Below are 24,427 nucleotides of genomic sequence, written 5' to 3'. Positions count from 1 at the left end.
AATGTCGGAGAGCTGGTTTTGGACCAATCCCACAGGCCAGGCCGAGGGACCCCACTGGTGCACAAATTCGTGCACCCGGCCTCTAGTTGACTATAAAGAAGTAAATTTTTGACAGTGAACAAAATCCATAACATAGACAATATTCTCCACATTGTACATATGAGGCAAATGAGGTTCAGAGATAATAATCTGTCAAATGGGAAAAAAGTGAGAAAGATTTAAACATGCATCTACCTAGCTTCAAAGCCCAGCCTTTTCCCACTAGAACAGGAGAGCTCTAACCAAAGGCAACAACAGCCTCCCTCACTGCCTCTTGTAGGGTGTGCATAGCATGCCTCTCCCTACCAAGAAATGGTGTAGGCCCAGGAGCCAGGTGCCACCACATAGAGCACACACAATCCCTCTATATAAGAGATAACTAAGGCCTGAATGTTGGCACCATAAAAGCCTATTCCACCTGGAACAGAAAACATTCCTCCCAATAAGACAGTAGAGCCACTGACTGCATGGCCAAATATTACTATAATTCTCATAAAACTATTTCATAAGCTGAGTAACAGGAGAATAAAGATGCATACATATTTGAAATATTAAATCCATATTTAAAAAATCATGTTAATGCTGAAACAAATCAACCTAGGATGGTGACACAGATCACATTTATCTATCTTCAGCTCTTACGGAGTTAGTGTTACTCAGTGAATATCAAGCCTACAGCAAAATTGGAAGGGCATACATCTGTTCTGGCACTTTGCATAGTAGGTACTTAATAAATACACTGTGGATGAATGGGTGGATGAAAGGATGGATGCAGGAAAGAATGAATTCGAGTCACACTAATTGGTCACATTCTGAAATGTATAATTAAATATCTATCTCATTTTACTTAGGGTTTTAAAAATGATTTTCTCATCTTCCAATTAAATATCTATCCCTATTTCCTTCTAAGCCTAACTTATACAAGGGCCAAGGGGTTAAGGTTTTTTTTTGTTTTCAGAAAAAAACACACACAATTACATGCTATTACTTCACTTATAAAATTTAAATTGGGGGTTCATAAAAAAATACTATACTTAAAAGGAATTTGGGGAAAATAGAAATTACTGAGAATAGAAAAAAATCTGTATACATGTAGATGATAATATAATAGATTTCTAAATGAGGTAATTTTGCTTATTAGTGGTGCAAATTAGGGAAGATAAAAGGAAAAGAAAAGTAATGATCTTTATTTCAATGTACTATTATTTAACCATTTCAATGATAATGTAGAAAGTTTTACAGAAAAAAAATGCCTTTCCTTCATCTTTTTTTCTGGTCATAGTATATCTCTTGTTTCATAATCTTATTGTTAATGTCTTTTATCTTGCATCATCAGTGGTCTTTTTATAAGCCAGTTCATATCATTTTGGTGAAAGACAAGCCATATATTCATAAACATATATACCAATAGTCATTTACACACATATATTTAATACATATAATTATATACATATACATCTCCCTATATATAACAGAAATGAGACAATTCATGTGTTAGCTAAACAGTTATCTACAAGTTAAACTCCTTTGTATATTGCACATGCACCCTCATAAAAAATACCTCATGCTCATAAAATGTGAGAAAATCACCTCTTTGGGGAATTCACTTTAATTAATGTGTCTGAGTTTCTCAGCACTTGGTTTACGCTTCTGTGATGTGTGAAAAGGTGGCCAGAGAACTCAGTATGACTAAGTGTCATAATGTCAGGCAGTACTGGCTGATTTCCTCAACACACATGGCAGGAGGAGTTCCACCGTGATCACACCCATGCACCTGTGCTCTGAGCCTATCAGAGGACCACCAGGCCTTCCTTCCCAGGCCCCACAAGGCCATGTGAATCCCTGAGGATTCTGGCTCAGCAGGCTCAAGTGGGACCCAGAGAAATCGTGTATTAAGAAGCCCCACAGGATTCTTATCACACAAGCCTGAAAAACACTGACATCAAGTATGGAAGAGAGTGCACTGATGGAGAAGTCTGGAAATGTGGTTCACCTTATACTCTGGACACTACGAATATCTCATGAGTGCTAGAAAGTTTTGTAGACCATGGCAAACCTTAGAAGATTTTTGAAAATGGAAATAATTAGATTTGTGCTTTAGTAGGAGTCACTAGGCAGTATTATACAATTAGGCTGAATGGAGAAGAGACTAAAAATAGAAAGGCTAGCTGGGAGCCCTCTACAATAGCTGTAGCAAGAAATAATGAGTGCTAACGGTTAGTAACAAATATGGAAAATAGAGTCAATCAAGATTCCAGCCAACCTGATGCGAAGGAGCTGAGCAGAGTAAGGGTTTCAAAAATGGCACCACTGTTTTAAGCGTAAGTGGCTAAGAAGATATCTGTGATGTTCATAAAAAGACAGAAAGTTAAACAGATATAGACTAGGTGAAATATGAGTAAATGAATTAATAAATGACTGGTGAGAGACCATTTGCTGGGAAAGGAAATAGGGGTTTCACCCCTGTTCTACCATCTCTGTGCTAGGAGGTGCTGGATACATCTCTTAAGCTCTTTGAACCTCAATATCCTCATTTATAAATAATGCTATTAAAATCTATTTTGCAGGGTTGCTGTGAAGGTTAAATGAGGGTACTTGCATAGTAGGTACTTAATAAATACACTGTGGATGAATGGGTGGATGAAAGGATGGATGCAGGGAAGAATGAATTCATAGTCACACTAATTGGTCACATTCTGAAATGTATAATTAAATATCTATCTCACTTACTTAGGGTTTTAAAAATGATTTTCTCACCTTCCAATTAAATATCTATCCCTATTTCCTTCTAAGCCTAACTTGTATAAGGGCCAAAGGGTCTACGTTTTTCTGTTTTCAGAAAAAACACACACTTGATCCACCATAGGCCCTTAATAGACAATTTCATTTATGCCTACTTTTACTTTCTCTGACATTTTTCAATGTCTTAAAACTATTCCAGACACATAGTAGGCATAGGCACTCAGTACACTTGATGAATGAGTGAATTACTATTGCTATTACAATTCTATTGAAGACGGAGAAAAGATCATGGGATTTGCCCATTAGACAGTAATTGGTACACTTAGAGATTGCTTAAATGCCTAGGGGTTTTGAACACATGAATGGAGTATAAGTCAAAGTGCTTTGGTGAGGACCGTCTAATACATTTGTATTATAGAGAAAATGTTTTCTGCAGTTTATAGTTTTGTTTTATTCTGCATGTTAAAGAAGGAAGAGCTTCCAGTCAGAAAACAAAACTCTACTTCATTACCATTAACACCTTTAAAAACACCTTATGCTTTATAGTTTTTACAGTATTTTATCTCATTTGATCTTCAACTCTTTGAGTTAAGGAATTCGGTTACTATTACCTTCATTTCTATTTTAAAGATGAGAAAACTGGTGTTCAGTGAAGTTGGGTGACTTTTAGGATAGGAAGTGTCAAAGCCAGGAATCTCACTGGGGTCTTTTGACCACAAGTGTTCCGAGCTTCCCACTACCCACACTCCTCAAGCCCATTTATGTTATTTCGTTGAGCTCTCCTCTGCTTCCTGCCACCCTGTTTTCCCTCCTACAATCTGGAAGTGAAGGGTGGAGAACAGTGTTGTGGATTTCAAGAAGTGCTGAGAGAACTACTGTTTTCTCAACATCCAACCAGCACCAGAGAACACCTATCCTCCTGCGATCAAGAGATGTTCACCTCATCCTTGTTAGCTCCAATAGAAAAATGTGCTGTTCTCACGGGAATATCAGTCTTTTGGAAAGCTTTCCCATAAAGCAGGTGCAAGCTTTAATTTTCTGATCTTAACTAATTGGTTAAACAGAAAAATTTGTCTTCATATTGGATTATTGCTGTTACCTTGTACCACTTGTGGCACTGGACTCCCTAAATGCATGCCCATCCTGGCTCTATCCCTAACTAGATGTACAACTTTGGACATGTTATGTCTTTGAGACTGGTTTTACATCTTTAGAATGGGGGTTTTAGATAAAAGCACTTATTCCATAGCGTTTTCACTGTGAGTCAATGTTATACCACTTGGCACACTTAGAACTTGAAATATAATGAACACTCAATACATGGGCATTGCTATTCAGCAATGTGTGACATCTTACAAAGAAAGCAATCCATGTCCAAAATGATCAAGATATTTTGCATAAAGTGACCAAACATCACTGTGTAACAGAAACGATGCTTTCTTTATGGAGAAAAAATGCCCAAGATAATCACTGAATAATTTTTCCTTGGCTGCAAGTGTCACATTCACTCCAATGATTTTAAATTATTACTTTGTAAACTAATATACATTTTCAGTTCATAGACTGAAATAAGTGTGTGGGGAGCCAGATCCATAGTTGATATTCAGTAATCTTAAACATAAGAAAACAAGTGAGTTTAGAAACATGCAGAAAAGGGGTTTTTTTAAACACAAATATGTACTCTCAGGCATCCTTATAAGAATACCTAAATTAAATTAATTTGACTCGTTTCAAAATAGAGTTTTAGCTTTCATAACTAATTAGACAATATTTCCTTATTTAGAAAGTACTTTTTCCTAAATGGTAAGAATTCTACATGTACTTCCTCCTGCTCTCTTGTATTTCCCCGGTGTTTAATAGCAGATCTCAACATTGGTTGCATATTATAATCACTTTGGAGGTTTAATGAATACCCATGCCTGGGCCTCAGAATCATTGAGGTTTGGGGGTCCAGTTCAGGTGGGGTTTTTTGTTTAGCTCTGTAGACCACTTTAATGCATAGCCCAGACTGAGAATCACTGACTTACCCAATGTCTTTCAAACAACAGAATGAGGGATTGTGGGGTTTTTTTGCCTTGTTGACTGCTCTCTGTGAAGAATGTTGTTTTACTTCAAACCTAAAAATGCTTACTCTGAAAGCCAATCTTGACCTTTAGCACAAGTTAGTTTGATTTCCCTTGATTCTAATCAAACACATTTGTGAGTCCCATTCCATTAATTTTTCTAAGTTAAGTGGGATGAGTTACATAAGAAGACCACATTATACACAGCACTTAATTACAGTACTAGAAAAATAGGACATGCAAGATACAGACTAGATCTCTGCAGAGTTTAGGTATGATGTTAATTTTATAATACTTAAAATTATAAAGCAATGAGAAAAACGTGATTCTACAAAAAAAGCAGCACAAGAAACATAGCATTATAACATTAAAATATTTAACACAGCCATATAACTATTTTGAAATCCTTTTTATTCAGTACCTGAAACCCTTCTAATGAATATGCTGGAGTTGGATTGTGGAACAATGAGGGTTAAAAGAATAAAAAAGCCTAGGAAATTTGATCTGATTATACTGACAAGAAAGAATATAACATATTTCAAAGGCAATGGTTTTATTTTCCTGGGTTATTTAATAGTACACTGTGATAATAGTGGAATGAAATAAAATTTCAGCCCTGAGAGGTTGCTCAGTGGTTAGAGCACTGGCCTTCACACCAAGGGATCTGAGGTTTGATTCTCTGGTCAAGGGTTACCTGGGTTGCAGCCCTGTCCCTGGTCGGGGTTCCTGTGGGAGGCAACCCTGTAGATGTGTCTCTCTCACATGACATTTCTCTCTCTCTCTCTCCCCCTCACCCCCCGCTCCAGCCCTCTCTCACACTCTCTCTGAAAAGCAATGGAAAAAATATCCTCTGGTGAGGATTAACAAAACAAAAGAAATGAAGTTTCAGGTACTCAGGAGTGGGAGGAGAAAGACACTGGACAGCAGACACCTCACCATTTATGTGTTATTTGCTCTCAAAGAACAAAAATATGGAACTACTCTGCTAATCCTCTTATACTAGCATAACCGCTCTACAGAGCAACCCTTTCCATTGGGGAAAACATGGAGTAAGGTGGAAAAGTGGAATCCAAGGATTTGAAACTGAATCGGGTTCATAAATACAGGTACCAGAAGTTAAAGTGTTCGAATTTGTCTCCTTTGAGCCATTGGAGTTATTAAGTAGAATCTTAAGCATAGGTAGAAAAATCCAGGCTTGAAAAACTGGTTCATTTGTTTATTTAAATATTTAAGATTTTTTTTAAAAATGAATCATGTGTTAAGTGACTGGCATCTTTAAAAAGGGACAAGATACTGTCCCTGAAAGTCTCGATGTATCTGTTCCACATGCTGCTTATAAGCCCTACAGTTACTGAAATAATTTACAAGCACTGAGGGATGATGGGGACTTATCCTCTAGAATTATGCAAAAGGAGACATTCAAAGAATTAATCTTATAGTCTGAATTAAGTTGTCTCTCTTACCTTGATCTCTGCATTTATTGTGTAGGGTACACCTTATTAACAATGTAATGAACTTACTAAAGGCATGATCCGTGTGTTATTTCTAATACCTAGTCCAGTGTCTAGCATATGGTGAGTATGAAATAAAAGTTTGGTGAATAGGTGAATGAATGAGCAAATGCAGGAACCTGTGAGTGTTACCTCATATGGCAAAAAAAAAAAAAGGACTTTGTTGATGTGATTAAAGATCTGCAGATGGAGAGATTATTCTGTATTAAGCTGGTTGGCCCTAAATGCAATCACATGTGTCCTTATAATGAGAGGCAAAGGGAGACTTGGCTCAGGAGAGGAGAAGGCACTGTGACCACGAGGCAGAGACTAGAGTGACACAGCCAGGAGCTAGGGAATGCTGGCAGCCACCAGCAGGAACCAATTCTGCCCTGGAGCCTCTGGAGGGAGCCCCGCCCTGCGGACTCCCGGAAGTCTGCCCAGCGACAGCCGTTTTGGACTTCTGGCTTTGCAGAACTGTGAGGGAATAAACCGTTCTTTTAAGCCATCAAGCTCTCGTCTATCTATTCTTCACTAAATCTCCCTTTGTCTCAGTTTCCTGGTAATTTGTTAGGGATACTAAGGCAAGATGGAAAACTGCTATCGGAGAGGTCAAGTGACTTTTCCAAAGCCCCACGTTAGTCAGGGCTGAGCTGGGTTTTGAATAGGGATTTCCTGACTCTTGCTGGCACGCTTCCTTGCTCTTTCCACATGACTCAGCTGCTTGCTCCAGATGATAAAACTCCCCAAGTTCTGCAACTCTCTGCTCTAAATCTGGGTACCAAATATAACCTCTTCTGTGGCCATGGGATGGAAACTGCAAAAATGATAAATTACTTACGCTCAGCATGTTACCTGATTTGACCCACAAAAAGAGTCATTTGACAAAAATGACAAGGCAATGTTGCCAGTATAAGATCCAGAAAGATACCCCTGGCCAACATTTTCATTAAGCCATATGTAATTAATGTACAATAGCAAGTATCCAGAGGGCAAAGGAAGGAGGGAGTACTTACAAGAAATGCTGGCATGGCAAATAGTATAAAAACACCAAAAAGGTGAAGCAGGGCAAGAAAGTGGCTCACCATTGGGGGTAGGATAAAGTAGAGAGTTGGCATATAATATAAAGGAGGAATGGAAGGATTCCATTTGCTCAAAAGTGAATAAATTGGAGACAGAACCCAAACTGGAAATTGTGATAGAACCTGGAAATGATGGTCTTTCTCATCAGTGTAGGAAGCTCTGCCAACATCCAAGTTTACAGTGACATTCACAAAAGGGTAGCTACAGGTTTCAGGTGAGAAAAAAAGTACAAGCTTATGTGTAGTAACTCTAAATGAACGCCAGATCCTTTACTATCTTTTTTCTTTACATTTATACCTTTCATGTACCAATACAACAAATTCATGACATATTTTACAAACAAGGAAACTGGGACAAAGGGAGATTTAGTGAATAATAGATGACAAGTAACACTTGTCTCCAGAGCTTATGTTTAAATTATTGGGCCTTTGCTAATAACTACAAATATGGACTTGCATAATTTATCATTAATAGACAGACAAGGCAGCAAAGTGGTCAAAGCAAGGGGTATGGATTTATTTAGACCTCATGAGTGTGAAGACTTTTCTTCATAGGGGTGAGGGGGTAGAGAATAATACGGACTATAAGAGAAGCAGAAGCAAAAAGATCAAACTTCTTCACCTCATATATTGGTTAAGAACACACAACCACAACAGGATGCAAACATTTCCTTAATAATCCTACAGTTATAACAAGCAAAGTAAACAATCTAACCTTAACAAGTCCCTGCTCCCCAAGGATCTCAGGTTTCTCTCTTAGTTTAAGATGTAGTCACTCATTTAGATTTGGCAAATCCCTACAGATTCGGGGAGTATGCGATCAAACTAATGGGTTATGGCGTTATTGTCAGTGGATGTTACCCCGCAGGAGGCTGGACCATTGCATCATTCAGGGTAAAGACATACTTGTTATGTGTGTGACAAACAAAAGCATCCCCAAAGGGGTTCCCAAAGAGCCTTGTGTGAAAGACTTGCAGTGTTTGCCTGTTCCACATCTGTTCTGTCCATTATCTTTAGAAAAATGAATTTCCTGGGCAAATAGGAAAGGAACCTCAATTGACTAGATATATAAGGTAAGAGATCACTTTGTCTACTAACTATTATACTACAACACTGTCAAATAACAGAGCCAGAAACACACAAATTTTAAGATCCTAATTTAATCTTTCTGAAGACTTCAACTATTATATTAAAGTGCTTATAAGCTCATTATTGTTTTCCTCATATCAAACAAATTTTTATTAAATGTATTGGGTGATATTGGTTAATAAAATTATTTTAAATAAGAGGAACTGATTCAACCATATATAAATTGAAAAGTCATAAATTTTAAACCAGTTGTTTTCTATACATATTTTATTCAAGGTCCTTGGAAACACAATATATAAAAAAGCAACTTAATGCCCTAACCCAGTGGTCAGCAAACCGCGGCTCGCGAACCACATGCAGCTCTTTGACCACATGCGGCTCTTTGCCCCTTGAGTGTGGCTCTTCCACAAAATACCACGGCCTGGGCGAGTCTATTTTGAAGAAGTGGCGTTAGAAGTTTAAGTTTTAAAAATTTGGCTCTCAAAAGAAATTTCAATCGTTGTACTGTTGATATTTGGCTCTGTTGACTAATGAGTTGGCCGACCACTGCGCCTAACCATTTGGCTCCATTGATAGAGCATCGGCCTGAGGACTTAAAGGTCCCAGGTTTGATTCCGGCCAAGGGCATGTACCTTGGTTGCGGGCACATCCCCAGTACGAGGTGTGCAGGAGGCAGTTAATCAATGTTTCTCTCTCATTGATGTTTCTAACTCTCTATCCCTCTCCCCTCTTCTCTGTAAAAAAATCAATAGAATATATATTTTTTTTAAAAAAGTATTTTAAAAAAAGTAACTCAATAATACAGTATGCAAAAATGCATTAATTTTTTAAAGTTTAAAGGATGTTGGACTAATGAATCTTAAACTAACTTGAAACAATTTCCTGCCTAACCACTATTCAAAATACTTTCACTCTTCCCTCTATTCTTAACTACAACGTGTGTTTTCTTATGGGGAGGGAGTTAGCTTGTGTTAGAACAGGGAGAGGTCCAAGTTCCTTAAAGGAAAAAGGCTGGTAGGGTTGCTTCAAGCCCACTATGCTAGCTAAAGCAGCTCCAAATTTAGAGGCTTCTCCACATTTAGGGAACTCAGTATGTGGCCACAAGTCTTGCAAACAATAACCCTATTCCAATGTTAATTGTTCAAGGAATAGGCAAGTCACCCCAGAAGGAAGACAAAACACTTCAGCACTAAATAGAGACTAAAGAACATCTCAAAACTGTCATTCAGAAGAAGTGAAAAGAACAGAAAGTCAACAAATGAGTAAATGAGAAAAATACAATGGGGAAGGGACATGATTTACCAGAGATCAAGCAGCTTGGTTTCGCGCAGATATTTTCAACTGCCTTCTTACCCTCAATGATAGCACCACTATCATCAGCCTCCTCACAAACTGTCCTTTCTCCCCCCTCACTTATTTGGCTCTTTTTATGGGCTAGGGCAGTGGTCGGCAAACTGCGGCTCGCGAGCCACATGCGGCTCTTTGGCCCCTTGAGTGTGGCTCTTCCACAAAATACCACAGCCTGGGCGAGTCTATTTTGAAGAAGTGGGGTTAGAAGAAGTTTAAGTTTAAAAAATTGGGCTCTCAAAAGAAATTTCAATCGTTGTACTGTAGATATTTGGCTCCATTGACTAATGAGTTGGCCGACCACTGGACTAGGGGCAGTGTATTACTTAACTATGTGAGCAACTGCGAGTAAAATAAATAGCATTGCTTTACTTAAAAAAAAAAATCTTAGAAAAATGTCCCTAGCTCTCAAAAAGCTTCGTCTATTACTAAGACAACTCCCAGCACTAAGAGGTAAGTCCTATAAGCAATAGGGGTAACAGATGTCAGAGAGGCCTGGGGCCACCCAGGAAGGCTTCAGAGGAGAATGGAATGGAAGCCCAGGCTTGAGGATAAGTACTAGTAAAGGGATTCCTCAAGAGCCAGGGGTGGTGGTGTGGGGTGGGGACTGGGGAGATGACACTCCCTGCAGAGAGAAAGGCAGGGGAGCAGGACCTGGGGAAGGCGCACAGCTCCATGTGGCGACCAGAACAAGGTGCAGGGTTCATTGAAAAGATGAAGAAAGACCCCTGAACAGGGGCAGGGGCCTTGTGTCCCTCTGGTAGAGGTGATGGGAAGCCACCGACGTTTCTTAAACAAGCGGTGACTTGACCAGACGTAGGCTGGAGAAAGATTAACCTCATAAGAGAAAACAGACTTGCAGGCAGGAGGCTCAGAGCCTAGTTCCCTTCTAGAAACTCTCTGACTTGAGTGTATGTACTAAGAGTTTTTACTTTATCCAATTTTCCTTCCTTTACGTCCTTTCCTCCTCGTGTATTTTATTTTTAAAAACGTATGATATAGATCTCAAGTCCTTTTTGGAGTTAGGCAGCATAAAATAAAAGGAAGAAAGGTAGGAAAGCAGATGGGTAGGTGAAATATCTATTCTCCCAACAGAAGGGAAAATGAACTCTGACATATTTTATTGAAATTCAGAGATTTAATAGCATGCATTGCCTTAACACGTTATGGTATGTATGATTTTTCCTCTTTCTATAATTGGCTTCCTGACTTTTTCTACTAATTCCTAGGCCCTTTCACTAATATACTGTGTGCATTTCCTTATAATGTATAGAACTTATTCTTATACCTTTAAAATCTGTTTTACAATTTATCATTTCACTTTCAACATAAAACCAAAATAAGATATATTCAATTTCCTCCATCATTAAATGAAACACCATATTATAGGCACAAAGATTATAATACATTAAAAATAACATAAAAGCCGCCCCAAAAGAATTTTCATAGCTACATGCTTTTTATTTTCTTAAGTCTTTAATTATAATACTTATTTTACAACATATGATGAGAGAAGGTAAGACTTCAGGAAGAATTCTTTCACAATCACTGAGTTTATTTCAATAGACAGTACATCCTAAATTATAGTAAAATTCCCAAAACGCCCATATCCATGAACACATTAGGCAAACATTTGGGATCCCAGTGAAAAACCTAACAAGTAAGTACAATGACATGTCCTATTTTTTCCTATCAAATATAAATTTTAAAAAGAGGGGTCTGGGATAAAGTTCTGGCTTTGCCCATTTGTCGGCACAGTAGTCTTAGATCTCCAGAAAAGCTTGAAATCTCAAGATCAGAAAAACATGGGTTAGGTAATGAAGTAGCTTCTCCAATAAAAGTAGACCCAGAAAGTGTCATCGCTTTTATTAAACATGCATACATTCCCAGGGTCCAAACCTCATAACTTGCTTTCCTTATTAATAATTTGTTTATATGTCATTTCAGCATTTCTTTCCGAAGAACAATTTCATCCAAGAGTGAAAGATTAAAGACGAATGCCTACATATGTGCCCCTATGATTATCCACCCTCACAGGACTCACATAATTCCAAAGAGAGTAAAATTATTAGGGCAAATTCCAACTCTAAAGGAAATTCCCCGGCTCGGCTGGCTGCCAGGGGGACTATAATACAGTATGAGGAGTTAAGAAGAGTCTGGGGAGAAGAGGTTAATTATGCAGTACTACCTAAGGAGCAACCATCTATCATAAGAGGAAAGAGGCTTACATAAACAAAGGCTTGAAAGTGATCCTGAAAAGAAAGACTTAAAACAAGTTCACAGACTATCTCAGTTTTTCCATTTTCTGTAACTCGATATGATATTTTAAAGAAAAGCTCACCAATAACTTAGTAGCGTGTCTTTTATTTTGGATATTAAAGTAACTCTGAAGCAACACAAATAAATCAACACATGGACGGATATGCATTGATTAAACTTATTGATCATAATTTGCAAGGCATGCATATCAAAACCATAATAATGTCTCACATATTACAAAAACTCAGAATTTTCTAAATCTGTATAGCAAAGATAGAGAGAACCAAGAAAATAAGGGTGCCAGGAAACAGTTAAAATACAATTACTATATGCAAGAAAAAACAAACATGTATTTTGCTCATAAAAGAGACCTGTGTGCATTTCTTTATAATGTATAGAACTTACTGTTATCTTACTAAGTTCATTCAACATAATTCTTTACTTTCCAACCAAACAGCAAATTAGAGGCTAAATTATAAATGGGAGAGACTACTATATATTGACATTCTCTGATAAGATAGCAGACAAATATTAATAAATAAACAGAAAGTCATAGAAAGCAAAGCATTTGACTGTTATGTAGTGAAAGGAATATCGCCCTATATACCTCTGTATTGCTTAGAGTTATTATAGCATTGCAACACAAAAACAAACACACACCACACAACTTATACAAAGTTTTGGTGCTCTTAAGAGCAAACCCTACATTATACAGAGAAAAAAATTCTATAAAGGTCCCACATAATGCTATAAACAAAAGGCTGCCCCTGTGTATTTTGCAGAATTACGAAAATTTTGCTAGTGAATCCTCAGAAAATAAAGCCTAGTATTGTTTTATATTTGTGTTCCTAAAAACATCAATGTCAAACAAATATTTACCAACCATTGTATTGACCTAGATTTTCATAGTAACATTTAAAACTATGAAGGTGCTTAAAAATGTGACACCAATATGCAACAAAGAGCAACCATAAGGATTGTGAATATTAAGTGAATCCTTCCTCAGCATATATGAAACTATAATTTGAGATAAATGACATGACCCTTTTTTTTTCAGTCTTCAGCTGTCACTGACATGACTTTTACACACCCATTAAAGGCACAATATTCTACATTATCATATTATTCCCATTTTCTGGAGTGTTCCCACTAAAAACAAGAACTTGGATTTTCTAATAGCTACTCTGCTTCACTATTTACCATGATTCATAAAGAACGGTTTAGTTAAGCAGCTCTTAGAAAATGTGTATAACTTGATCTGCCCTGATTTTAATGTATTTCTATCTCTTTAAAGGAATCTTACTTAACTCTTTAGTAAATGGCTTAATCAAAGGTACATTATTAAATACCTCTTGTAAGCAATGCCTTATTTGCATTCCCAGGTGTAAATGTTCAAGACAAATATGGTAGATACTGGCTAGCCATTCACCAAACCTGTTTCCATTTCTTCCTGGACTACTGCTAACTACGTTTCCTAACCCTCTTGGTAATGAGGTGTGACCATGTGTCTAAATTCTACCCAATACACTGTGCGTGGAAGCAATGTACCTGTGGAAACTTACACACAGTCCACTTCTTCCATTGCCCTTCCATCAGCTTGATGTGGAGATGCACATTGACTGTAGAATCCATTAGTTATAGAAGCATGAGCCACACGTCGCAAGCTGGACCCTGAACAGCCACTAGAAAAAGAACAGCCTACCCAACACTCAGGAAAACCTTTCTGGTGTTTATGTGAGTGACAAGTATCCCTCCTTCCTGTTTGAACTACATTATGGGGGTTTTGGAAGTGTAACGACAATGAAGAAATATATAAACTAACTTACCCATCAAAATTTATTGTGGAAAGCAAAGCTAGGAACAAGTAAACGTGCAGAATAAATTTAAACTGAGCATTTTGGGAAAAGGTTTGTGCCTCACTTTTAAAGCCCTGTCCCTTGGGAACTGGAGAATTAATAAAATTAAATGCTCACTCTGCTTTATGTTTCACATTTGAATATCAGATTGAGAAGTTTAGACTTAGAAATAGCAAAAGAATGAAAAACTTAGCTGTAAAGTTATATTAGTAAAAAAAAAATACAACCAAGACAATATTTATAAATTTAATATTCTTTGTTTCCCACCAATACTGCACTCTGTGATCAAAGTCTATTACCAAAAAAAAAAAAAACCCTCAAGGGACTAACTAATGTATTTGATTATCTTAGAATATTTTTCTTGAACACCACTTGAAATAGATAATTAGCAGGAACCTGAAATATTTTAGTTACACAGAGCTTATTGCAATGAGGTTTGGCCTGTATTTCATTAAAAAGCCAACGGATCGCTCATCTGGGGAAGCCATAACCTACTTGATTTGTCCTATGACTCTATTTCATTTACTATTCATTTTTTAAAATTTTTTATTGAATTTATTGGGTGTACCATTCATTTTTTATGGTAACACATAGTGAACAAACGGAAGAAAAAGTCCCCACTTGGACATTATGATATTTGTTTGTAGCTTTGTCCTGGTTTTCCTTCCCTAACTTAATGACTAAATGGCACCACAGTGGGTAATGCGCTGGAGTAAAAGTGGTGAATCATTAAAGCGTTCGTAAATTTTAAAAACAGGGGCAGGCCTTCTGGGTCCCATATGCTTCCAGAAAACCCAATGTGGTGCTGTATTAATTGAACTGTGAAGCTTTTATTAGTCCTCTTTCAGAATGCTTGCAGTGAAGCTTTTATTCATGCCTGCCCTCAAATTGTTTATACTACTTAGCATTTCATAACAAAGTTATATTTCAAAGAACTTTTTGATCATTAGCTAGACCTACTCTACATTTCTATAAGAGAATTCAGCTGTTTCGCAAAACAGAGGCATGTAGGGAAAACCCAAGGAATTTGTGCCTAAGATTTGCCAATGAGAAAAGAAAAGGAGTAGAATATAAGATCTTGCCACAAACATTTAGTTCATATAAATAGCCTGGTCCTCTCACTCCATATGGGTGGAGTAGTTTTTACACATTCCCACAACAGTGAAGAAAAGAGACATTAGCTACCTTTATGCAATGGGCTTTGAAAACTAAAGTCATAGGGCTTTGCAGTCACTGCTATGGCAATTCCACCATCCAAACTCACCTAGAAGCCCACAAGGCCACATCATTACATACTTCCAGGGTGCATCATGCACCTTGTGTCTATGTTTGGAAAATTCTTTGGGGTGCATGTTCATTAACTAATTTACATAAATTAGATTCATCAAAATTAAAAGTCATTCTAGGGTTGATGCAGCCTAATTTATTTACTCTTAAAAATGTTCAGGCTCCAATCATGTTTTCTATAATCTCAGTATCATACTAAAAATCTAATCTGGGTTAAAATAGGTAGAGACTTGCTTTGAGGGGGTGGGAGTGGGGTGGAGGGAATGGTATTCTATCTATAAGAATCTCTTTGGTTCATTTCTACATAACAATAGGATGGCCTACCCCTGGCTGCTGTAGTGTGGCTCAATTGGTTGTGCATCATCCTGTGTACTGAATGGTTCAATTCCAGGCAGGGCACATGCCTGGGTTTCGGGCCTGATCCCCAGTAGGGGGTGTGCAAGAGACATCAGATCGATGTTTCACTCTCACATGGATGTTTCTCTCTCTTTCCCTCTCCAGTCTCTCTAAAAATCAATTTTTAAAAAAACCAACAACACAGAATGGCCCAGGTGGCAGAGAATACATATAAGCCATTAGACTTTTCAGACAAATTGTACCCTCCTCTAGTTTTCAACAGCACTAGTGTTTTATTTACCAGAAAGCAAAATAACTGAGTTATATTTCAGCTCACAAGAGAAAACACCTATTTTGAGGATGGATTTAACGGTGTATTTTTTTAAAATATATTTCATTGATATTTTACAGAGGAAGGGAGAGGGATAGAGAGCTAGAAACATCGATGAGAGAGAGACATTGATCAACTGCCTCCTGCACACCTCCCAATAGGGATGTGCGACAACCAAGGTACATGCCCTTGACCAGAATCGAACCTGGGACCCTTCAGTCTGCAGGCCGACGCTCTATCCACTGAGCCAAACCGGTTTCGGCTAACTGTGTATTTTTTATTAGACAGATTAAAGAGCATTTCGGCACTTCGCCGAGTCACAGGGAAGCGCACTGCACTCGATGCTGTTTAGAACCCCCTCCAGGTCTACCACTCCAGTTTCCTTAAGGGAGGGGTCTGAGACCGTATTGTTAACAAGAGCTCCAGGTGGTTTTTATTATCGGCCATGTCTGGGAAACTCTAGATTAGATGAGGCCTAATGTCTTTCCTTCTGAGATTTGGCAATCTTGAGAAAAATTAAATTATTAGAAATGGCATTCGTATTGCTATACAGGAGAAATTAATTTCTGTTCATATATTTCTTACTCAGCATCTGAATGAATCAGAACTACTTACACTTCTTTCCCACTAAAGGGTGTTGTCCAGAAAGGTAGAAACCATGATTTATTTAGTACTCTTTGTGTCCCTAGTAAATAACACTGTGACTGCCATAAAATAGATTTTAAATAATAAATTTTGAATGAATGACTTAATAAATTTTGAATGAATATCTCAATTACAGCAGCTAGCTGCCAATCTTATCCACATAGTCTTCCCTCCATTCAGGCCAAAAAGCAATACCCAGTGCCCTGACTCAGAATGTTATCAGGGCAGCAAGATGAAAATAAAAACCAGTAATTATATTCAAAACTCAGCACTTATTCTTTGAAAGCATGATCAAGGCATAATATTTAGTACTTGATATCAACTATACTTGAATATGAATGGAGAACTTTTATGAGGATGGTGTCAATGCATGGGGAAAATATGAATTCACACTACCCAGAATCAATTTTCAAGACAAACAGAAATAACCTGAGAAACTGACTATTAAAGAATTTCTGTAATAACTGAAATGAATCTATTTTTCTGGTACACAAAAACTCCTTAGAGCCCTTTTGGAACAAAAGCAAAATAAATCAATGGCAAATGCATAAGACCAATTTAATTCTCTTTTTACATAGTTAAGAAAAAGGAGGTGTAAGAAAAACACTTTTACTTAGTCAAACGATTAGGTTATTTCTCACCAGTAGAATATTCATCGTGCCTTAAGATACAGACTAAGAGCAGAATAATGTATCTATGTTTGTGGCCGAGCATTTTCCTTTATATATGCCAGTGTATTTCAGGTTTGTACTTGCAATAAACAGAAAAGACTGCCACCCACCTGGCCCATTTGCTATGACTTGCCTCAATTCAGATTTCATTCATAAAAACTTCCCAAAAGAATTAAGACCTCTGTATAATGCTATTCTCAATGGAGCAAAAGTATGTATTAGAAAGTACACAAAGAAATTTTAATGACTCTATAATCAAATTAGCTTCACTCAATAGTTGTCTCATATGTCACCCACTTTTTTCGTCCTCCTAACTGAACAATTATCATTCTGGCAAAAACTTCGTCATTGAAATAGCAGCCTGAAGTAGCAGGATATTTTCATATTATAAAGTCAATATTCTTGGAGAAGGACATATTATGCTGATTTCAATTGTCAAATATTACCAGTTTTGAGCTTGTGGTAATACTGTTTGTGGAATTCACCAAAGTATTTGGTATTATTTTACTTTTTGAGAGTCCAATGTATTTGACTATCTTATGTCTTAATACACACACACACACACACACACACACACACACACACACACACAGGAACTCTGAGTTTTTTCTAAAATGCTGCAAGTTGTTATCATCTGGAGTATAAGAAGCCAAGTTATGCAGTGTAGTCCTTTCTTTTCCATATGCACCTCAAAGTATGGATTCACATTCACTTTCTGCACCTACGCTGGGTGGATAGTAAAACTCCTATTTAACCTCAAGTCCCCTTTAATCGTGTCTGTTTCTTCTCCCTCAGGAGGAATTAGCTCATGCACTCATCTGTTTTCCTTCTGTCTTTTACCTCACAAAGTTCAGCAAATGTTACTTCTGACCATCTGTTCCTTACATATATACACCATTTCTATAGCTTTTTTGCCCAATATACTTTACCTCTTAAGCAATTACCTCAGCAACGACATTAATAACAAAAATCTCACCCCACCCTCTGTTTCACACATAAAATGAGAAAACCAAGAGTGATATCACTCTTACACAGACCTCTCCAAAAGTATTACTTTTTTAGAATGAAATTGGATGTAATACAGACGTACCTGAGAAATTCTTTAAGGTGCCCATAGCTCACATTAAAAATCACCATAAAATCTATCATCTGTTTCACTTTCTGCCATTTGATCCACTTTTCTTTAAGCATGGAAAATTTTAAAATAGTTCTTACTCCCTTGCAATGATTCTCTTTTTCAACTAAGTTTATCTAAATATTTCAGTATCCATTCATTGCAATCTAGTCACTGTTAAATTGCCTTGGAGGACTAACCTGGGACTCTAACCCCTTACAATAGTGTCCTACTGGGACTATGTGATTCTCATTAAAAATGAGTGGATCCAAGTCTACACATGTTAGAAAGATGGTAAATAAAGACCACAGAGACACTGAAATTGCTACACCTGCACTATTTGAAAGTTAACAAGTTTTAAAAATTGAGTGACCTTATCATCTGGATTCAGATTTTTCCTGTGTCGTTTCATCCTCCATTAGCCTTGATGGTATCTGCACTCTGTGTCCATTTCCAGATTACATATACAGGTAGAAATGCGGCTTCAAATATTTCATTTGGATACAGTTGTCACTGCCATAAATTCTATTTTCCTATCATTCAATCTGCCCTGTCCCCCTGTCACTCTCCTGAAGCAAAGGTGAGAGTAACAAACAATGGAGAGAGAGAAAGAGAGAGAGGGAGAGGGAGAAGGAGGGAGGGAGGGGGAGGGAGGGGTGGCAGGAAAAAAGGGACATGGAGAAATTTTTTAAAATATATGAAAAGCCTAGTTTCTGGTCTTGAGAATTAAAGACAAGCTCCTATATAAATTCTAAACAATAACTTCTGGAAATGGAAGATGGTCTCTGCCACTTTTGTACTTAACCAATTTGTTCCTATTGCTTTTAGTATGTTTTTTAGTGATTCCAACACATTCCACCACAAGTAAAGAAGTTTGACTGCGGTGGTTCTAAATTAAATGCCTCTGTCAAATTATGCAATTTTGAAATATTAAATTTATATATAAATGAATATATATAATATATATTGAAAATGCAATGTATCCATATATAAAATGGAAACATGGTTTGTTTGTTGTTTTTTGTGGTTTTTTTAAAATATATTTTATTGATTTTTTTACAGAAAGGAAGGGAGAGGGATAGAGAGTTAGAAACATCGATGAGAGAGAAACATCGATCATCTGCCTCCTGCACACCCCCTACTGTGTATTTGCCCACAACCAAGGTACATGCCCTTGACCGGAATCGAACCTGGGACCCTTGAGTCCGCAGGCCAATGCTCTATCCACTGAGCCAAACCGGTTAGGGCAGAAACATGGTTTTTAAGTTCATCTCAACAGAAAAGATAAGAAGACTACACTATACTATCATTAGGAAGAGCAATGCAGCTCACACAGGGCTATCTGCAAGGGTGGGGTGGGGTAGGGCGGGGAGCAGGCAAGAGGAAGGAACAGACAGGCACAGCAGGTTAGACAGTGGTTGCCAAAGTGTAGGCCCCGGGCAACAGTAGCATCAACCCACAAAAACCACAATTATTGGGCCCCACTCCAGACTACTGAGTCAAAACTATGGGCATGGGCTTGTTTTGGACAATCCCTTCCAAAGATGCTAAGGCATGGTAAAGATTGAGAACCTCTGGGCTGCAGGGACTCAGCGATAAGAGGCCTAGGTAACACTTCATCTGCTTATCCAGATGTCATTGCCAATGACACATCATGACTGTGACTAAAGGTTCTGGAATAGCTTTACTGCATCGTTTAGAATCAACAATCACAGTTACACTCTACAATCAATTCCAGTTCCAAGTTCAACACACACGCTGGTGGCCCACAGGGAGTGCGGGGAAAGATGGATGAGGCCAGAACATTTCAGAGCAGCTAATCTGGGTGTGGCACTCCACAGAGTGAAACTCTTGGCAAAAGATTTTCCTTTCCAAACTCTGAATATAGTATTACATTAGCTTCAATCTTGGACATTGGATAGAAATAAGTAAATGCTCCTATAATAACCCAAATGGAAAATTCTTTTAAAATGTTTTCATGCTAAACGTGTTTTCTGATCCTACTGCATCATTCTTAAGACTTGGATTATGTTTGTGCCAAAAGTGACACCCTGTTCCCGGAGGAATGGGTGTTGGCAATGCTGGTCACAGAACTACACCAGCCACATGTTACTCTGGATTCGGAGGAAGCAGGTGCTGAGATTATAATTAACTATGTATATAGGAAACAGGAGGGACAGCAAAGAAGGGTCAGAAGGAGAAAAATCCTTCCTGTGGGCCAAAAGATGAAGGAGTGATTCCACACGCTAATGTTCAAGGTCCACAGAAGCATTTAAGAGCGTACAGATAGATACTCATTAGGTATGAAAGGCTATGGGTATGAATTAGATGCCTACATAATATTTAATAAACATTTATATAACTTCATAAACTTCAACCCAAATGGTTCATTAGAAGCAGAGGAATGAAAACCTAGTGCTCAGGTAACAACACAAACAAAAATCAGTTGCCCAGAAAGCCAACTGGGTTATATAATAGAGGACACACTGTAGAACACAAAATTCAAAATTCATTATATCAAGCAATCTTCATCAGAAAAACAAATAGTTCTTTCATGACCTAAATTTCTAATTTGAAGCAATCCAAAGCAACATCTTTCATATAAAGTCTGCTAATGGTTTTAAAAGCAATTAGACTGACCGGGCTGCACTGGTGAGCTCATCTTGGGAGTCAGGAGGAGGACTGATGGGCTGGACGTGGATTCACAGCCTTCCTGCAGCTGGCAATGTCGGTCCCCGAGGGCTGGGAGAAGAGAAATCTAGAATGCAAGAAAAATCGATGTGGATGATATAGCTTATGTCAAGCCACAAAGGAAAAGAAACAAGAGTCTCAGCTCAGCCACAACTCAACCGCAGGTCTTTGAGGCAGTCACATCAACCTCTCAAATGTCTGAAATCTTCACCTATAATGATCTATATCAATATATATTATTTAACATAGATATATAGATATATATTATATAGAGCTGTATAATTAACATTATTTATACATTTATTATCATTTTACCTGTAAAAGAGCAAATTACCAGTCATGCTTAAAAGAGGAATATTATGAACACCAAAATAAAAGAAAATCTGAGAATTATAATTAGTTTCCTATTTACTAGTCACTATAATTTATTTTTATTATCATTATTACAGAAATTTAAAATAGATTTTGGGATTTGGGATATGAGTATCTCATTACACAGTATTTTTATCATTGTCAAAGATTTCCTTTTAGAGATAAGACTTCTTGGCAAAGGAATTTTAATGGACTAAAAAAAGGAATAAATAAACCATAAATTATAAGAGTGACAGAATACTCCCATCACAATTTCCATTTTTTCTTGAAGACTTTTGCAATCGTGTTCCAGCCAGAAGTAATAACAGCCATAGTCCTTCCAGGAGTGGCACTTACAGGATGGACTTCTTGACAGGAATTTAAGGGACTTTTTGCTTTTAATTCTAATGCACTTTCACTGCTAGACATTTCGGCAAAGGAAAAGCAATTGGAAGGACAGTTTCCTCACGGTTTACTGGAACTTGTCAAAGTTTAAAAAAAGAAGAGGAGGAAGAAGAAGCTTTTAAAGTTGCACTTAATGAGTTTCATGCAAAAATAGTACAACCCAATTGCACTATTTTTATACAAAGAATGCTGTTAACTCTGAGAATTATGCATCTCTTTATCTTGAGAATCCAACATATTTATTGTGATTCATTTTCTCATCAGTATTTTGAAAGTGTTATTACTATTTTTTGCCCAAATGTATAAAGCAGGATATAAATATGTATTTCCTTTGAAGAACTATGTAACCTCACCAAGAATACTTATAATATTTTAAATGGTCTCTAAATAGAAATATGCTCATTATTAGAAGAGTTAAATAGATTTATCAGTTGTAGCAGGCGACTTCTCATCACATCTTTAGTGTTAGATAAATATATTAAGATTTAGTAAATAAAATATATATACATTCATAAATCTTCAAAGTTATACTAATGTATTTTGTCAACATGATTTAAAGAATCTTAATTTGCTCCCAGCTGTTTTGGCTCGGTGGCTGAGTGCCAACCTATGAACCTGGAAGTTACAGTTTGATTCACAGTCAGGCACATGCCTGGGTTGCAGGCTCGATCCCCAGTGGGGAGCATGCAAGAGGCAACTGATCAATGATTGTCTCTCATCATTGATGTTTCTATTTCTCCCTTCTTCTCTTAAATCAATAAAAATATTTTTTAAAAAGAATCTTAATGTCCATGTTGATCAGAAAGCAATATTTATTTAAAAAATGAAAAAGGTAGAGCAGGAAATTCTTTGATTTCTGTATCAGCAGATACTCTGACTTTGGCTTCTAAATTTAAAAATGTCCACATCATATTTTAAAGGAAAAAAAAATCTGTTGCATACTTCTTGTTAATAGTTGCAAAGTACTTTTAGACCATACTTTACGTCGTTTTCACATCAGCCATACTAATAGGTACTTATAACTCTTCCTATACCTTCTTCATGAGTGAGAACATTTGAGATGTCATCTGCTTCCTAACTGAGAGGTAATAAAGCAAAAGCAAAATTAAAATTGAGTAAGATTTTAATTTATAGAGCATCTAAAATTAATGAGTGTGGACTTCGGATTTTTGCCACTTTTTTACTTTGTTACATTACAATCTGAAACATTTCATAAATGCTCGTGCTGTATTTTTTTCTTTTTAATGGTTTTTTAATTGACTTTTGAGAGAGAGAGGAAGGGAAAAGGAAAGAAAGAGAGGAACATTGATGTGAGAGAGAAACATCAATTGGTTGCCTCCAGCACACACCTCGACTGGGTAACCCGCAACCTGCACATGTGCCCTGACTGGGAATAAAACTGGCAACCCTCTGGTGCATTGGATGGCACTCAACCAACTGAGCCACATTGGCCAGGGCTATTTTTCTAATACTTTAATTGATTTTTTTAGACAGAAAAAGAAAGGAGAAGGAGAGAGTGAATCTTGCTATATTCTTGATTCTTAACGGCATGGTTTGATTTCAAATTAAGAATAACCAAAAGCAAGGGACAGGAAACCTTAAGAGAATGTAAGTACAGCAGCACTGAAAGATGCCTTCCATCAGGTCACAGGTAACCTGTGTTTAAACAAAAAAAAACTAATCTATAAAGTCACTTTGTACAGTTGATGCTTATATATCTACAAATACAACTCAATTTAACCAATAATCTCCAACAGTTAACAGTAGGAATACTAAATTGCTACTACTTGTCCCAAAATCTAACACGAAAAGGATGTTTCTATTTCTACCAGGTCTGCCTCTTATTTCCACAAATAAAAATAATGACAGTCCATGACATGCCGATTTATGGCTAGTTACATAATTGTTGGATTTTTGCCTTCAAAGCTCTACACTTTAGTTGCAAAGTTAATCACAGATGGAAATACACATTCTACTTCTAAAATACCATCATTAAATACCTTTTTAAAATTTAAACTACTCTCTTTACCATTCAATCTTTTTAATAACTTCCCAATCTCGACATATCTTCTAACATTATGAAAGCCTTGTTATCTGAACAATTATAAAGATAGTTAATATGCGTTTCTATGTACTTGTTTCCAGTTATTGCATCTCCATTTTTAACGAGCCAAAGCTGCATAACTGAAATATGATTCCTTAACGAGCTCTCCTGAAAGATTCAGAGGTATTGATCCTCTGCGCATATGTGTGTGTGTGTGTGGTGTGTGTGTGTGTGTGTGTGTGTGTGTGTGTGTGTGTGTGTGTGAGAGAGAGAGAGAGAGAGAGAGAGAGAATATGTACGTATCATTGACTACCTAAACTTTCTTTTCCTGGTGGCTAACAAATCACAAAATTAGCAGCCCTAATGCACACCTTTTAGGGACAAATTTGATTTTTAAAATTTTACAAATGAAGCCCATTTTTAGCTGTTCAGAAAGAAAGAGGGGTCAGTGGGGAACATCTGTCAATCAGACTGGACCATTTATCCTTAAATCTTCCCACAATTCTTTATCCAATGGGCTTCAGAGAATCACACATTTTCTGAGAATGGGGATATTTTCCCCTAGTATATGAGTCATCCTTACAA

General features: G+C 37.2%; 1 protein-coding gene across 4 annotated transcripts in view; it reads right to left on the bottom strand.

Moving 5' to 3' along the window:
- Positions 1-24,427, bottom strand: part of HDAC9 (histone deacetylase 9) — a gene marked incomplete at its 3' end in the record, with an annotated part of 846,383 nt that overhangs the window by 746,683 nt on the left and 75,273 nt on the right. For all 4 annotated transcript variants that reach the window (XM_080665383.1, XM_080665387.1, XM_080665385.1 and 1 more), the window contains exon 2: positions 20,992-21,109. In XM_080665383.1, the coding sequence (XP_080521509.1) occupies positions 20,992-21,013 (22 nt within the window). In that variant the 5' untranslated portion in view covers positions 21,014-21,109. The remainder of the gene's footprint in view (positions 1-20,991; positions 21,110-24,427) is intronic.

This window comes from Plecotus auritus, assembly GCF_963455305.1.
Source record: "Plecotus auritus genome assembly, chromosome: 4".
In the NCBI taxonomy this organism is placed as follows: Eukaryota; Metazoa; Chordata; class Mammalia; order Chiroptera; family Vespertilionidae; genus Plecotus; species Plecotus auritus.
This window is presented reverse-complemented; position numbering and strand designations above follow the sequence as displayed.